The sequence below is a fragment of the Ovis canadensis genome, chromosome 21 (genome assembly GCF_042477335.2).
Source record: "Ovis canadensis isolate MfBH-ARS-UI-01 breed Bighorn chromosome 21, ARS-UI_OviCan_v2, whole genome shotgun sequence".
NCBI classification, from domain to species: Eukaryota; Metazoa; Chordata; class Mammalia; order Artiodactyla; family Bovidae; genus Ovis; species Ovis canadensis.
The window spans coordinates 51,835,886-51,853,352 of NC_091265.1; the positions used below are offsets into that span (position 1 = coordinate 51,835,886).

At 43.6% G+C, this 17,467-nt stretch overlaps 1 protein-coding gene across 3 annotated transcripts in view; it reads right to left on the reverse strand.

The window, feature by feature from the left end:
* The window catches only part of PRDM10 (PR/SET domain 10), a 95,066-nt gene that overhangs the window by 10,845 nt on the left and 66,754 nt on the right, over positions 1–17,467 (reverse strand). For 2 of the 3 annotated variants that reach the window (XM_069566620.1, XM_069566622.1), the window contains exons 12-19: positions 13,353–13,700; positions 11,331–11,486; positions 9,356–9,535; positions 7,914–8,024; positions 4,518–4,718; positions 3,723–3,866; positions 2,676–2,846; positions 716–856 (exon numbers count right to left, since the gene is read on the reverse strand). In XM_069566620.1, the coding sequence (XP_069422721.1) occupies positions 716–856; positions 2,676–2,846; positions 3,723–3,866; positions 4,518–4,718; positions 7,914–8,024; positions 9,356–9,535; positions 11,331–11,486; positions 13,353–13,700 (1,452 nt within the window). The remainder of the gene's footprint in view (positions 1–715; positions 857–2,675; positions 2,847–3,722; positions 3,867–4,517; positions 4,719–7,913; positions 8,025–9,355; positions 9,536–11,330; positions 11,487–13,352; positions 13,701–17,467) is intronic. The other variant, XM_069566621.1, reaches the window with a different exon arrangement.

The following is a 17,467-nucleotide window of genomic DNA, read 5'->3' on the forward strand; positions in this document are numbered from 1 at the left end:
GCTTTAGCCGCTCAGGGCGGTGACAGGCAGCCTTCCTGTGTGCTCCTGTCCTGGCCCCTGTGCCTGTCAGGAGAGAGTGTATGCGCATCCTTTATGTCAGGTACCTTCCCTTCGTGCCTGTTTGCTTGTGCACGTCTGTTATATCCCTACCAGACTCTAAGCTCCTTGAGGGCAAGATCTAGAAAAGTTTCCTGCAAAGAGTAAGAATTTAATAAATATTTTGCAAGCGAATGTAGCTCTGCTTTTGGAGAAGGAAATGGCAACCCACTCCAGTGTTCTGCTTTCTCAACGAAGGTCTCTATCACACAAACACAGTAATGTCACTGCTCCAGAATTATAGAAACGACCCCTCTTTTGCCAGCCATCATCCAGCCACTGAGGACAGGAGGTCTCAAGGAGATCAGAGGTCAGGCTCCATCCAGACAGGGGAGGCTGAGCACTCAATGGTGTGTCCCTAATGCAGGCATGCTCAGTCACTCAGGGGATCCTGCCAACCCAGGAATGGAACCTGGATCTCCTGCACTGGCAAGCGGATTCTTTACCAATGAGCCACTGGAGGCAAAGATGACTCTTTAAAGGCCCCCCAAATAAAGATATCACTCCCATAGTCGAGGAGACTAGGTCTGAGATAATGTCTCTCCGCTCTTAGTACATCTCCAGAGTCCCTGAGCCCATGTTATCCTGGGACTAGTCCCTGGAGCAGGGGCCAGCGTACCTGGGATGTGGACATAGCAGGGGCAGGGGGCTCGGTGACCTGGATGTGCTGCACCTGGATGGCGTGCTGTGTGTAGGTCTGAGGGTCGTGGAGCTGGGCGACATCCACCGTGGACTGCTGGGACTGGTGTGGGGAAGTGGCCTGTGGGAGGAGAAACCCAGACCTGTGCTGAGTACAGTTCAGAGAAAGCCTTCCAGAGAGAAAGTGCAGCTGAAATCCTGTCCCCCGGAAGAGATGGGACTTCAGAGCCAGAGCTCAGTCCCAAGAGCTCACACTAAAGCCAAGCTGGCAAACTTCAGAGGTAAAGACAGCCTTAGAAGTCATGTTTGCTAGCCTAGATATCCATCAGCAGACAGACGGATACAGAAGTTGTGGTACATGTGCACAATGGAAAACTACTCAGCTATGAAAAGGTACACTTTTGAGTCAGTTCTAATGAGGTAGGTGAAACTGGAGTCTGTTATATAGAGTGAAGCAAGTCACAAAGAGAAACACCAATACAGTATATTAAGACATATATACGGAATTTAGAAAGATGCGAATAACGATCCTATATGCAAGGCAGTAAAACAGACACAGATGTAAAGAACAGACTTTTGGACTATGTGGGAGAAGGTCAGGGTGGGGTGATTTGAGAGAATAGAATTGAACCATGTATATTACCGTATGTAAAGTAGATGACCAGTGCAAGTTCGATGTTGCGTGAAGGAGGGCTCTCAAAGCTGGGGCTCTGGGAGCACCCAGAGGGATGGGGTGGGGAGAGAGGCAGGAGGGGAGTTCAGGATGGGGAGACACGTGCACATCCATAGCTGATTCGTGTCAATGTGTGGCAAAAAACACCACAATATTGTAAAGTAACTATATCCCGATTAAAATAAATTAATTTTAAAATGATGCTTACCAACCGTGAAACAGTAATGTGATTTAATACTGGAAGGGAAATGAGGGAATATAGCTGAATGAGAAGCTATGAGAATCAAAAATTCTTTCCCCTTAAATTTCAGTTAAATGTAATGGCCTACCCTTTATCAGCTAAAAGAGATCAAAGTAGAGAAGTTGCTTTTGGCTTGTCACTCTTGATCACTAGAACAGTGGTTCCTAACCTTATTTGTAGCACAGACATCTGTGAACATGTGGCCAAAGTAGAGACACGTTTTCCAAAATAATGTACATATGTATCACAATTTACAGACAACTTCAGATATTCAAAGATTCTTCCAAAACCTAAAATTAATAACACTGCTATATATTTTTTAAAAAAAACCCTCCTATAAAAAAAGAACAGTCAATGACAACTTCCGATTTCCTGCTTTCATACTAGTTTTAAATCTTCAGAGTCCAGTTTATTTCAAAGCAAAATGTTTGTTCATGTGTGCCTTGAGTACAATTTCTCAGCATAATTAAGTGAAACAATAGTTTGGGGAAGATTTTTTCCTTTTAGCTCCTGAATCAGTAAGAATGAGCTACTAATTACCTTGCAGAAGGAACAATTATACCTTACTACTAATAAGGTACTGATACTCAAAATTCACAATTATTTCTTATAAGCTCCCACTGACAGACATCATTCAATGCTCAGGTAGGGGCTGATCAAACAGGCTCCTCAACAAGTAGTCAACCTGGATGCCCAAGGTAAGGGTTCAGAAGAGGCTTACGCTGTCCTGCAGTAGGGCAGGATAATGGTACACACTGTAGCTAGTGTGCTAGCTAGCTGCACATTTTCACTAGTGTCTAGAGAAAATCTCTAGACACTATTGACAGAAATCCCTTACACCACTGAGTCTAGAGCCATCAACAACAGGGGCTGTACAGATGCCTTTGACTCCAAGCTGACAGGCACAGTGATGTAGGGCCCAGCTCCAGCTCTGAGCATAGGGTGCTTTAGGGGACCCCCACTGCTCTACTGACTGACGGCAATAGGTATTCATGCAAGTGAAGAGAAAGAAGCACAGGACAGTACCGGAGCCACCTGCACCACTTGAAGCTGTATGTGCTGAGGCTGCTGCAGGCCGGACGTAGACTGTGACACAGGAATGTACTGGATTCTCTGGTAGTCCCCTTGTGGTGTTCGGTAGTCCGTCGTTAAGGTCTGGGACAGCTCTGTCATTGCCTGGGTTAGCAGGTCTGTCGTCTAGAAAAATGACGAGAAGCACATTGCTGATAACACTGCTGGGTGTAGCTATTTCAGTGCTCTGAAATCCTACAAAATTTGGTTTGTCTTGGGATTTCCCTGGTCCAGCGTTAAGACTCTGGGTTCCCCATGCAGGGGGCATGGGGTCAATCCCTGGTTGGAGAGCTAAGATTCCACATATCACACAGCTCAACCAAAAAAAAAAAATTTTTCTTCAGTTTGTCTTACTGGTGGATCAGGGGACTACAGATAAGTCCTAAGCACAGATAGAAAAAAATTCCAAAGTTAAGAAGATGTTGGGGGACTTCCTTGGTGGTCAGGTGGCTAGGGCTCAGAACTCCCAATGCAGGGGGCCTAGGTTTGATCCCTGGTCAGGGAACAACAGATTCCTCATGCTGCACCTAAGAGTCTACATGTTGCAGCTAAAAGATCCTGTGTGTGTTTGGCAGAAACCAACACAACAACGTAAAGCAATTATCCTTCAATTACAAATAAATAAATTTAGAAAAAGATCCTGTGTGGCACAACTAGGATCTGGTGTAGTCAAATAGATAAATAAATATAAAAAAAAAAGAAAAAGAAGAAGGTGCTGGAAGATGACCTCTCTATCTCGGTCTATCTGTGTCAGGCAGGGGAGTTACCCCAGAGGTTCTGAGAGTCAGGATGAACAGGCAGCGTTGAGGATTTCCTGCTGTTCCTTTCAGCTTTGGGAAGCACCGACTGGGAGACCCAAGCATAAACATCGTGCCTCGCATAGGACACTGAAGGGTGATGGGCTACATCTCCAGCCAATTAAATGCCAAGAGTCACGAGGCTTCGGCACTGGAGCTGTGACAGGCAGGAAGAATAGGAGAGATATTTTCCGCTCACACTTACCACCACGGTCTCTCCAGTGGCACTGTCAGTGGTTAGGACAGCTGGCGTTGCACTGATCACAGCTGTGGTCAGAGGTGTGTGTATGGTGTTGGGGAGCTGGGCGTATTCTGGGTGCTTCTTTCGAATGTGTTGTACCATCTTGGTCTGAAAAATGGCAAAAACCAAGAATAATTACTAGAATTGGTTATTTTCAAGCTTTCCCAAATGCAAAGTCTCCAGTGGTTCCTAAAGACTTTCATGCTATGCTTTTTCTTTAAAAAAAAAAAGTCAGAGCAACACTGCCTCGATCTGCCTTTCCTGAAGTGGGACAATGGCATGTATGAAAGGGAAAAAAGAGGTGTGTGACTCCCCCCACCTCCTCCCCCAGCGCCCCGCCCCCACCATGCTATCAGGTAAGGTTAGGATACCTCACAGCATGACCTCATCCCACCCATACTTGCAGCAATCGGTGATAAGCCCGCAAGCAAAAGTGACTCGCTTTTCAGGAACCATCATTTACGTTCTTATATAGTGCTGCTGCAAGCCTGAGCTCGTAACCTACGAGCACATAATATTCAAATCCGAGACCCTCCTCAGACCAAGGGAAAAAGAAACCATTTGAGTGCTTGGGCTCTCAGATGGTGCTAATTCTGGAGACAGTCCTTCCATATTCTCTTCCCGTTCTGTACTGTGGTCCCTGATCACAGAAAACAGCTCCTCTAGCCCTCATCACAGCACCCAGATGAGAAGCTGTCTTAAGTCATGTTTCCCTAAGGCGGGACCTTGGTTCCCGGGCACTCCGAGCCTGCCACGTACCTTGCTGCTATACTGCTTGGAGCAGTGAGGGCAGCAGACGGGCGGAGTGGCTATGGTGCCTGTGAGCTGGGTGTGGGTGCTGAGCATAGGGTCTGGCTCTCCGGGGCCCGCGGGGCGAAGTTTCCGAATGCTTGGTGGAAGCTCGGCCCCAGGATGGTTCTTCAGAATATGGGCTTTTCGCTTGCTGGCACTTTTGTAAACCTGAAAATTCAAAAGTTTTGCCGTGAAAGCAGTATACAGTCCTGCTGTCTTGCTTAAAGTAAACTAACAATTTCACTGCAAGGAAATGAGAAAGAGCATTCATATAGCCCAAAATAAAATATATTAACAGACATATTGAAGGAAAATGAGGATATAACATACATTAGAATAATATAAGAACATAATATGGGGCTTCCCAGGTGGCTCAGGAGTAAAAGAATCCACCTGTCAATGCAGGAGACGTGGGATCGATCCCTGGGTCAGGAAGATCCCCTGGAGGAAGAAATGGCAACCCACTCCAGTATTCTTGCCTGGAGAATCCCATGGACAGAGGAGCCGGGTGGGCTACAGTCCATGGGGTTGTAAAGAGTTGGACATGATTGAGCAACTGAGCACAGCACGCAGGGCAAGAACATAATAGATATGTGAGGCATCTTCCTTGAAGTTATGCATCTAAGATAGAAATAGTAAATATATCTATACCTTTATCTGAAGTTTAAGAGGTGGATATCAGAATGGGAAAGACTAGAGATCTCTTCAAGAAAATTAGAGATACCAAGGGAACATTTCATGCAAAGACGGGCTCGATAAAGGACAGAAATGGTATGGACCTAACAGAAGCAGAAGATATTAAGAAGAGGTGGCAAGAATACACGGAAGAACTATACAAAAAAGATCTTCATGACCTGGATAATCACGATGGTGTGATCACTCACCTACAGCCAGACATACTGGAATGTGAAGTCAAGTGGGCCTTAGAAAGCATCACTACGAACGAAGCTAGTGGAGGTGATGGAATTCCAGTGGAGCTATTTCAAATCCTGAAAGATGATGCTGTGAAAGTGCTGCACTCATTATGCCAGCAAATTTGGAAAACTCAGCAGTGGCCACAGGACTGCAAAACGTCAGTTTTCATTCTAATCCCAGAGAAAGGCAATGCCAAAGAATGCTCAAACTACCGCACAATTGCACTCATCTCACACGCTAGTAAAGTAATGCTCAAAATTCTCCAAGCCAGGCTTCAATAATACGTGAACTGTGAACTTTCTGATGTTCAAGCTGGTTTTAGAATAGGCAGAGGAACCAGAGATCAAATTGCCAACATCCGCTGGATCATGGAAAAAGCAAGAGAGTTCCAGAAAAACATCTATTTCTGCTTCATTGTCTATGCCAAAGCCTTTGACTGTGTGGATCACAATAAACCGTGGAAAATTCTGAGAGAGATGGGAATATCAGACCACCTTACCTGCCTCTTGAGAAATCTGTAAGCAGGTCAGGAAGCAACAGTTAGAACTGGACCTGGAACAACAGACTGGTTCCAAATAGGAAAAGGAGTGCATCAAGGCTGTATATTGTCACCCAGCTTATTTAACTTATATTCAGAGTACATCATGAGAAACGCTGGACTGGAAAAAACACAAGCTGGAATCAAGATTTCCGGGAGAAATATCAATAACCTCAGATATGCAGATGACACCACTCTTACGGCAGAAAGTGAAGAAGAACTAAAGAGCCTCTTGATGAAAGTGAAAGAGGAGAGTGAAAAAGTTGGCTTAAAGCTCAACGTTCAGAAAACGAAGATCATGGCATCTGGTCCCATCACTTCATGGGAAATAGATGGGGAAACAGTGGAAACAGTGTCAGACTTTATTTTTGGGGGCTCCAAAATCACTGCAGATGGTGACTGCAGCCATGAAATTAAAAGACACTTACTCCTTGGAAGAAAAGTTATGACCAACCTAGATAGCATATTCAAAAGCAGAGACATTACTGTGCCAACTAAGGTCCGTCTAGTCAAGGCTATGGTTTTTCCTGTGGTCATGTATGGATGTGAGAGTTGGACTGTGAAGAAGGCTGAGCGCCGAAGAATTGATGCTTTTGAACTGTGGTGTTGGAGAAGACTCTTGAGAGTCCCTTGGATTGCAAGGAGATCCAACCAGTCCATTCTGAAGGAGATCAGCCCTGGGATTTCTTTGGAAGGAATGATGCTAAAGCTGAAACTCCAGTACTTTGGCCAACTCATGCAAAGAGTTGACTCATTGGAAAAGACTCTGATGCTGGGAGGGATTGGGGGTAGGAGGAGAAGGGGACGACAGAGGATGAGATGGCTGGATGGCATTACTGACTTGATGGACATGAGTCTGAGTGAACTCGGGGAGTTGGTGATGGACAGGGAGGCCTGGCGTGCTGCAATTCATGGGGTCGCAAACAGTCGGACAGGACTGAGCGACTGAACTGAACGGAACTGATATAGTCATAGAAAGAACTGCTTCTAAGGCCAGCTCACCCTTTCGACTTTCTGAGAAAGCTCTCATGAGTTGTATGTAGTTGACTCATACGCCAAAGAATCTTCCAAAACAGCAAGTCTAGTAGCAATTAGAACCCACAGTGGTGAATCTATGCTTTAAAAATGTTTCTTGCTTTTAAGTTGACACTACTTATATATAGCTTACACCTTATACAGCTGACATTGGATAAGGGAACAATGCTACAATGAAACAATAAATGGATATTCTATTCCTGTCTTCTTCCTAACTACTAAAAATCAAGAATGTACGAGTACAAGTAGAGTATTACACCACAAAACTTCTTCCCATCCTACTCAATCTTCTAGAAACCCAAAATCTACTGTAGGATGATAAGCACTCTCATTTTAGAGCTTATGAATTTAAAACCAATTCATAAACCAAGCTCTTGGCAATAAGTCTCTTCTTCTATAGCAATAATAATAATAATAATCACAGAAAGAAGAAGAAACAAAAAAAACAAAGTCAACTAATTTTTAAGAAAAAAATTTTGGCTTAAAATGAGGGTGCACTTCTAGTCCTTTCCTGTCTAAATGGAAAACTGTTGAGACAGAGAACCATCTGTTAAGAGAAACTGTGAGATCCTAGTGTGTATTTATGTGCGTGTGTCCTCAGTCGTTCAGTTGTGTCCAATTCTGTGCGACCCCATAAACTGTAGCCCTCCAGGCTCCTCTGTCCACGGGATTCTCCTGGCAAGAATACTGGAGTGGCTTGCCATTTCCTTCTCCAGGAATCTTCCCAGCCCAGGGATCGAACCCATGATCGATGGCAGGCGGACTCTACTGTTGAGCCCTGTGGGAAGCCCAGTATGAATTTATACACGCAGACAAGCCAGCCCTGAGAGGAGCTCCCACAAAGGTCCGTCCTCCTGTGGACGGTTGCCTTTTACCTTATCACAATACTGACAGAAGTAGTCACGGTTGGGCTTTATGATGGGCAGAGTTAACTCTGGCACCTCTTCTATCTTCATGTCTGGGTGCCTCTTTGATAAGTGATTTACCTAAAAGGAAAAAAAGCAAATGAGAAAAAGAGATCCTATTACAAGCACTGAACAAACACCTCTGATATCGACTGCTGGAAGTTCAAGTTCTCTGAAGCAATGTCCCAAAACGTAAGGCATTCGGCCGGAACCAGCATGGCCCGGTCCCTCTGAGACCAAAGCATTAACAGGAGTTGACAGTAATTCAGCAAATTACTGAAGGTGAATTGGGTTGCTGGGGATTCCATTAACAGCCTTTGACTAAAAGAAAAGGAAAATTACACTAGCAGGAATTTCTTTAGTGAATTCTACTGACGGAAGCCTGTCTCTCATTACTTAGGGCCCTAACCTTACTGAGGATGTTGAATAGAATGCAAACGAAGGTTCTGCATTATAAGTAATGGTCTCTGAAAGAGAAATATCAGAAATATCATGAGATATCTCTCATATGTAGAATCTATAAAGAAATGATTCAAATGAACTTATTTACAAAACAGAAACAGACTCACTGACTTAGAGAATGAATTTACAGTTGCCAGAGGGGAAGAATGGGGGGAAGGGGTAGTCAGAGAGTTTGGGATGGACGTGTACACAGCACTATATTTAAAATGGGTCACCAACAAGGACCTGTTGCAGAGCACAGGGAACTCGGCTCAAGGTTACGTGGCAGCCTACATGGGAGGGGAGTTTGGGGGAGAATGGATCAATGTATATGTATATAGCTGAATCCCTGTGCTCTCCACCTGAAACTATCACAACATTGTTAATCAACCATACCCAAACATAAACTTGAAAAGTTAAGAAAAATTAAATAACGGTCTCTGACTTTACTGGCAGGTCCTGGCAGAAATACATGTTGCAAAAACTGTCATCAGGGCAAAATGAATTGAGAACCAGCTCTCGTGGTGTCTCTGCTAAGGTGGTCCCCATGCCCTGCCTAGATGGAAAGTCCCGTCTACTGTTGTGTCATATCTGGGACAATCAGAGTGGGCGGCTGGGGGAGAGGACCCCACGAGAGAGGCCAGTTTAGGAACACAGAAGAGAACAGGGAGGGGGCGAGGACCCCACCAGGAAGGCTGGTTCAGGAACACAGAAGAGAAGAGGGAAAGAAAACACACATCAAAGACCCAGCATGGCAAAGCAAAGCAAAACTAGCAAGGAAAAGTGATCACAAAGACCTCTTCCAAGAAACACCAGCAACGAACCATGGCAAAGGGGGGCAAGGGAGCCTGGGAAGGAGAGGAGCCCCATGCTGGGAACCGTTTGTCTCCCCATCATGCCCAGCCAGTGAGGAAACTTGGGGACAGGTTGAGCACAGAATCCTGTTTGGGTGTGGGGCAGTGGACACTGACCAGCATGCCCCGCCTCCGGAACCCCATCATGCAGAGGCGGCACTTGAACGTGAAGCTGTCGTAGTCGGTGGACGTGATGCGGGGCTTGAACGTCTTGGAGCGGCTGCTGCGGTCGGCTTTCTTGGCCTCCCTCTCAGGATTGTGCATCCTCTGCATGTGCTCCCGGAGTTTGTCTTTCCGCTGTTTGCAGAGAATTTTTGAGAAGGCAGCAGGTGGGGGTGGGGACAGAAAAAATTTAATTGAAGAGATTAAAAGAGAAAATCAATACAAGTTAGCAGTAACAGGACCCACTGGGCTGCAACCAAGTTGCTAGAAGGAACAAGGACATGGCAACACTGGCTGGGAATCATTCCGTTCACCAGGGCGTAAGTGCATTGCAATGAGCTGGGCTTTAAAATAACCATTCAGTTTGAAAGCTACACACTGACTTCTGAGAAAAAGGACTTGGCATTTATGTAGAAGCAATCAAAGGGCACATGGAATAAATTTGGTATTAAGAACTACAAGATAAATTGATTGTGAATGGTAGGTGATACTGGATTTACAAAGCCATGTATGTACTCAACTCCCACTTCTTTTTTTTTTAAACAATTCCCACATGTTTTCACACACATCATGGCGTTCCTCTAAACCCCGAGTGAATTTAAGTGTTTTTCATCATACGGATTTAGAAGTGTGTAAGCAGTTATACTACCCGCTATGGATGGGGTACACGATCACAGGTCAAGGTCACAGCTTTTAGTCTGATGATCTGATTGAGGGATATGGGTTGATATGAGCCCACAGACAGAAAGGCAGAGCCCATCCTGAATAAAAAAACAAACTCCAAAAATGCCAGCTCCCTTATCCAGTGAGGCTCTGCTCTCAGACATGTAATTACACTGTTATTGGCCTTATAAAGACTTTGAACCTTTCCACCAGACCAGTTCTTTCCACATTTTGGCTCGAGGATGTTTCTGTAACCCCCTTCACTTTTCAGCACATTTATGTAACAAACATTTCTTGCATGCCCACCGTGCTAAGTTCAGAGGTGCATGGCCAGGCAGCCCCACCAACCTCCACATTCTACCCAGGACTCCTTTTCTAAGTCAGTTTTCCCCTCCTGAATCCATTTCTGATTCTTTTCCAGTTTCTATGACAAGATGACCTACACTCATATTCTGCAGAGTGTCTCTCAGTGACATTTTTGCAGAAACATCTGGCTTCCCAAGGAAGCTTGTTTTACCATTTTCACAATTACTTGTTTAAGTCTTATCTCTGAGTCTCCTGTGGGATTATCCTTTGCTTTCTTCTAAATTCCAGGCATATTCTTATATTTCCTATCTTTTATCTTAATCCCAGAAGTCATTAACATTCCCCAAAGGAGCCTAACCCTCTCAACATCCCATACACTTCCCACTTCACTGGATGACGTCCTGATGACCTAGGGCTCAATTATCAGACGTACACTTCACAAATGCGCAAGAAAAAAATCTCTTGATTTGATGGGTAAATATATTGTCCTTTTAGGAATTCCTTGATAGCAGTTTAGTTCTATTCATTATACACTTGGATTCTTGTAGGAGATGCATTATTACCCTATTTGGAGATATGAATTAATTATTTGGGAAAATTACAGTGAGTTTCCTCTTTAACTTTAGGGCTTCCCTAGTGGCTCACTTGGTAAAGAATCTGCCTGCAATGTAGGAGAACTGGGTTAGATCCCTGGGCTGGAAAGATCCCTGGAGAAGGAAACGTCAACCCACTCTGGTATTCTCGCCTGGAAAATCCCATGGATAGAGGGGCCTGCTGGGCCACAGTCCATGGGGTCACAAAGAGCCGGACATGACTGAGCAACTATCACGCTCAAATCAAACTTGAGACACAAAGTACACTCTCAAGTCCGTGCTGTGAGCACAGGTGACACACCCTCAAAATGAGCAGGCGTGACAACTTCAATGGCCCGAGACCACGCAGACGGCCCGCTGGTTCCCACCTTAAACTGCTTCCCACACGTGGAGCACAGGAAGTCCTTGCGGTCCGAGTGCCGGAGCATATGCAGACGCAGCTTGTCGGGACGGCAGAAGGCCTTGTCGCACTCAGTACACTGGTAGATCTTTTCCGAGTGAAAGCTGCGCACGTGCTTCTTCACCTGGCAGAGAAGACACAGAAAGTCAGGGAAAATGACAGGAGGCAGCTCGCCAACGCTAGAGGGCGCCAAATGCATTGCCTTGGATTCTCGTCAGCCTGGCCTGGGAGCCAATCAGGTGTTACTGATAACTGGCCTCAGTAACAGCATCCTTTTCATGGTGGCCAGAAAGCCTTACCGGCCTCGACCTCCCAGGACTTGAGAGGAGGAAGAAAATGCTTGCTTAGTCCAAGCCCTGATCACATGGGCCACGTTTGTCTCTCTCCCTTTTTAAAAAAAAAAAGAAAAAAGATTAAAAGTAAGAGTTCCTTTGGATTTAAATGAATCTTGGCAAAAATTAAATATAAGAAGATAGAAAATAATTCTTTCTCACTTTTTGCTGCTTCCAATATGGATACAAACAATTTAGCCCCTTGCAGTAATAGGTCCTTTTACACCCGTCTATAAAAATCAGGTTCTGAAGAATTAAAGACATGTATGCACGTGTGTTAAGTCTCTCGGTCATGTCCGACTCTTTGGAACCCGCCAGGCTCCTCTGTCCATGGATTTTCCCTGGCAGGAATACTGGAATGGGTTGCCATTCCCTCCTCCAGGGGAGACTCTTGCATCTCCTGCATTGGCAGGTGGATTCTTTAACATTGAAGACATTAATTCAATGATACAAAACACATTACCCATTTATGAGGACAATACAACACCAGCATCCTTTCCCCTTCCTTGAGACTTATTCCCTGTACTTTCAGATAACTTAAATAAAAGAATATGGCCTCTGAAGTCTCTCAGTCATAAATACCCAGTGAAGAGTTATGTATGGGACCTAGGTATTGAGCTATCAAACTATTCCTGTAAAACTTGTCCTTTATTATTTTTGGAGTCTCTTTCGCCATTAAATTCTACCCTAATGCAACTTTTCATGGCTAAAAAATTAAAATTAAAAAAAAAATTTTAAGAAGAAACTTACCTAATTGTTTGTGTAAAGTGAGAAAATTACCAAGACTCTTAATACTAGCAGAACTATGATTATTTCTCAGTATTCTTTTGGTAATTTAAAAAACAGAGAGGGGGGATGTTTTTATTATTGAACACAGGTCTCCCGCATTGCAGGTGGATTCTTTACTATCTGAGCCACCAGGGAAACTCATTAGCTACTTAGACTTACTTATTCATTCACTAGCATATAACACAATTATTGCTTGAAGTCCAGATGAAATCATGAATATTCTGGAATTTATCCTCACCCCATTTGGCTCCAGAATATAACACAGGGGAGGAGGTCAGTGTTTAAAAGCAAAGTATACTGGGACTTCCCTTGTGGTCCAATGGTTAGGAGTCCACACTTCAAAAGCAGGGGGCACAGGTTTGATCCAGGATTGGGAGCTAAGATCCCACATGCTGTACAATAAAGTCCCCCCCGCAAAATCAGAATGTTATATACCAACTTCTCTTTCATTTCCTTCCAAAATGCACCACCTTAGTAGCCTAAGATAGGAAGCCACAGTGATGGGGGGAAAATGTTTCCAGGCAGGAAATGGGAGTCTGTCTTCTACAGGTGCTACGTATTTTATAAGCAGTGAGTATTGGCAGGGATGAAGAAAGACTTTTTAAAAAATAATAATCAGATCTGACTGTTTATTTCCTGTAATATAACTTAAATGTTTAAATGCCAATGTCTTATTTCGACAATTAATGGTCACAATCATCTTCTGCTTATCAAAAGCAGTTTGAAGAGACATCATTCTCCAACTGTGAAGTTGCTGTCAAGAAGGGGATGAAAGATACAGATAATGGGCCATCTCAATTTTCCAAAAACCGCTGTTTTTCTTTCCTAAAAAACGGCAGTACTCGGGCATCTCGGCAGTTGGTACTCACCTGGATAAAATCTGGGAACCGTTTCTTACAAGTTGGGCAGCTGAAGTAGCCATCATTGATATGAATGGCCACGTGATCTTTCAACAAATCAAGGCGGTCAAAGGATTCTGGGCAAAAAATGCAAGAGTAAGTCTTCTGGTCCGAGTGGAGCTTCATGTGGCTCTCCAAGGATGCACTGCTGATGAAGCCCTTGTTACAGAGGTCACAGGTCAACGGGCAGTTCCCCTCCCGCCCATGGAAGCGCAAGTGTTGGTCCAGTTTGTCCTTCTCGCGGAAGGCCTTCCCGCACTGCAAGCATTTAAAAGGCCGGAAAGACTTCCGAATGAACAGATGCTGCAGAGCTGCATTCTGAAAGACACACACAAACGGGATTACTTAGTGAGTAGGCCAAATGTGCAAGCAGCTCACACATTCATAGGAAGAGGACGATCTCAGCAATCACAGACTTTCCATAGAAATTAAACTAGGATACACTGTTGAAAGAAGATTTTTTTCTGGTAGGGACCTTAAAAATGAAGCCATCTCCAAAGAAGTTCATCTTGAAAAGACAGACTTTGTGTTTTGTTTTACGCCTATGTGTGTATGCTTTCTTCTGAAAGGATCTAGGTCACGTTCAAAAAACAAGAGTTGTACGGTAGAAAAAATCCCTGGGTCAAGTAGGATAAACATTGAAGATTTGGAAGAAATGACTTGGGGTGAGTGACACACGCATGATGAGGCGGGAGCAAGTCAGCCAAATGTTACTTGTTAAAGTCCTTGAGCCAAAGAGTTTGAAGCTTGATTAAGACATTTAGCAAAACTAAAGATAATAAAAAGAACTGAAGCGTAGCAGGGGCTGGAGGAAGGAGGCAGTGGACATGGGATTTCTTTTGAGGATGATGAAAATGTTCCAGGACTAGTGGTGATGGTTGTACCACTTTGGGAGTATTCTAAAAACACTACAAAAGAGTGAATTTTATAGTACATGAATTGCATATCAATTTATGAAAAGGAACTGAAGGAGAACAAAGATACAGATTTACATAGAGGTGTTTGCTGCTGAGACAAGACATAAAAGCACCCATCCTAAATGGAATATGTGCCTTAATTATGTCCTACTTTAGAAATGCTCTTCAGTGTAGCTAATTAGTGCTACTGGTTAGAATTCCTCGCTAACTGGGTTAAACTTATTGCTTTGTTCCCTGTCTAGACCAGTCAATTCTGCTCTTTTTCTTTTTTCTCAAAGATTGCACATCTAATGCTGATTAGGCATCTTGTGAATTCATGCACTTGTTATAAGGAATCCAAGTGAGAGAATATGGATACTTAGTACAAATTCATCACCACCACTGGGAAAACAACTCTCCTCTCTACTGACAGCAAATCAACAGACTCATCTTTCACACAGAGAATACAGATTCAGTATTTCAGTTCTACTATAATGAAGACTCATTCATAAATTCCTCAAAACACCGGGAGGAAAGCTCTAGACAACTATGAGGGAAGAAAATAATTTCTCAAAAAATATATCTGTGAATGGGTACGCTTATGGCTCATACTGCAGGATTCACATGCAATGCAGGAGACATGGGTTTGGTCCCTGGGTTGGGAAGATTCCCTGGAGAAAAGAATGGCTACCCACTCCAGTATTCTTGCCTGGGAAATCCCATGGACAGAAGAGCCTGGCAGGCTACAGTCCATGGAGTCTCAAAGAGGTGGATACAACTGAGTGACTAACACTTTCACTTTCATGCTTGGGTAACTATAAGAGAATAATAATTAAAGGATTAATGGAGATCTTAATGCATTATTTGTGCAATGGAAAATAGTATAATGAACAATGTTGAAACTCTTAAATTTCAAATTACTTATAAGTAGCAACTTCTAAATTTACTGTGAAATAATCTCTTAGGGGGAAAGCAAAATAATTGTCAATTTTTTAATTTATTATTACTGTTAAGAATTTTGAACATAGCTCCTATGTAACAGGAAACATCTTTCTCAAGGCTTCTCTAAAAAGGCTGGGAGAGATATTTCACCTACTCATTTATCTTAAGTAAATATTTAGCAATTCTGTCATCTTCCCAAGCTCACTGGGGTTGCATCATATTTTATTCTCCTTTGAATCTAGATCTCTTTAAAAAGCTGAGTTCATAGAAAGTGTCAATAAAAGTCTGTGAATTAATGAAATGTATCTCATGTGAAAAATCAAAAAGAATGATTTCCAGTTATTTTCTGCAGCATCTGAAGAGGTTGTAAACAAAAAACCTTTTTGAAATCAGCCAGACAGCTCTCTTTCACTTCATTATACAGCTTAGCAGTCACCTAATCTCTCTACTCTATCTGGAAAGATACTTATTTTACATAAAATAAGTATCTCACTATTCTGGCTACTTTCCAGACTTTTAATATTCCAAATGAACAAATGCTATCATGAGGTTCAGAGGTTCAAGGTACAGGGTGCTCAGGAAATCTAATCATCCTTTCCTTTACCCAGATTCAGCCATGTTTCCAAGGGCAGACAGTGCATAGCAACTGATCTTGGTCCCTCAGGGGTTCCACTTCCCCTTGGGCGCCAAATCTGGATCGCAGTTTTATTTTGGTTCATTATGCTTATACGTCTCCTGTCATCTCTGTTTAGTGTGAGTGTCCTCAGACACTGGATCTAAACCCAGCAGCAGCTCCACTTTCTTAGCTCTGTGGACAAACCTTATCTTGACCATCTTTGTGATTTCCATGGAGCCCTGGACACTGTCTACATACAGGAACCAGACTGTATGTGTGATCAAATAATCCTGCTGGGGCCCCTTCATTACAAGGCAGTGGAAGTGCTGAAACTGCCCGTTCCCTCTCCCCACTTGGAGGCCATCTCTACCGTATCTCCTGCACTGCAGAGCTGTGATTGGTACATATTTTCTAGAAGCTATAATGAGAAAGGGCAGAGGCAGCAAAGATGAACCCCAGAGTTACCGTTGGCCAACAACTCTGTGCTGGATGGAACATAAGTTGCCAAGATGGTAGAGACGCTAAAATCTGTGACGAGGGATTCTACTCACATTGAAGTGAGTCCTGAGATAACAGATTCTGTGCAGACAAAACCCATATAATGTTTCTAAAGTCTGATATGAATAGCGAAAGGAACCTAAATTATTGACCAATGTTCATATTCTTTTGACCCTGACATGAAAAGGAAATCAATCATGTTTGTTTGCCTTTTAAAAAAAAAGAACAACAACTTTCCTCTGGTCTATTTTGTGCCTGGTTTTCAAAACCTCTGTTGGGCTAGTCCTGCCCAGTATCTCACTCTCCACCCTCCTCCGGCTGGCACCCGTGCTCGGGTCAGACCAACGTGTGCAGTGCCCATAACCACATCAAGCACATTCCTGGGTCTTGCCTTTGAAGTTATGGCTGCCCACCTCTGAAATGGTCTCCTTTCTTCCTGTCTGTCTTTCAAGGACCAGTTTAACTCTCATTTCATCTATGAATTATTCCCTGAATCCAGCTTTCTTTAAACCTTTCACTCTTCCAACCTTCTCTAGTAATTATGGGCTCTACCTTTCTCTGAGTCAGGAAGATCCCCTGGAGGAAAGCATGGCAACCAACTTCAGTATTCTTGCTTGGGAAATCCCATGGACAGAGGAGCCTGGCAGGCTTCAGTCCATGGGGTTGCAAGGAGTCGGACAGGACTGAATGACTGAGCATGCATGTATGCAGGCACCTTTAAATGTGATACTGAACTGCGACCCAGCTTACACTAGCATTATGTCCCTAATTAGACTGGAAGATCCCAGCAGACAGAACTCCAATGAAAATTCTCCTGTGCACCTCGAAAGTACTGGACATCCAGTCAGAACTCGGTGTCATTTCAGAAGGCATTTCAGAACACTCAGCTGTCTCAGAGCTGGAAGGGACCTTGAAGATTACTTAGTCCTACTCTTCATTTCACGTATGAGCACACTGCAGCCCACAGTTTACTCACTGATTCTTAATAAATTAATAATAAATTAGCATTATTCATTAACTAATTTGCATTGACTATAGCAACCAAACTGTAGTTTCCACTAGGATTTAGTAAGTACGGGTTGCAAAGAACAGTAGGTCAGGCAGACACTTAAACAGCATTCTGTTATGTGAGT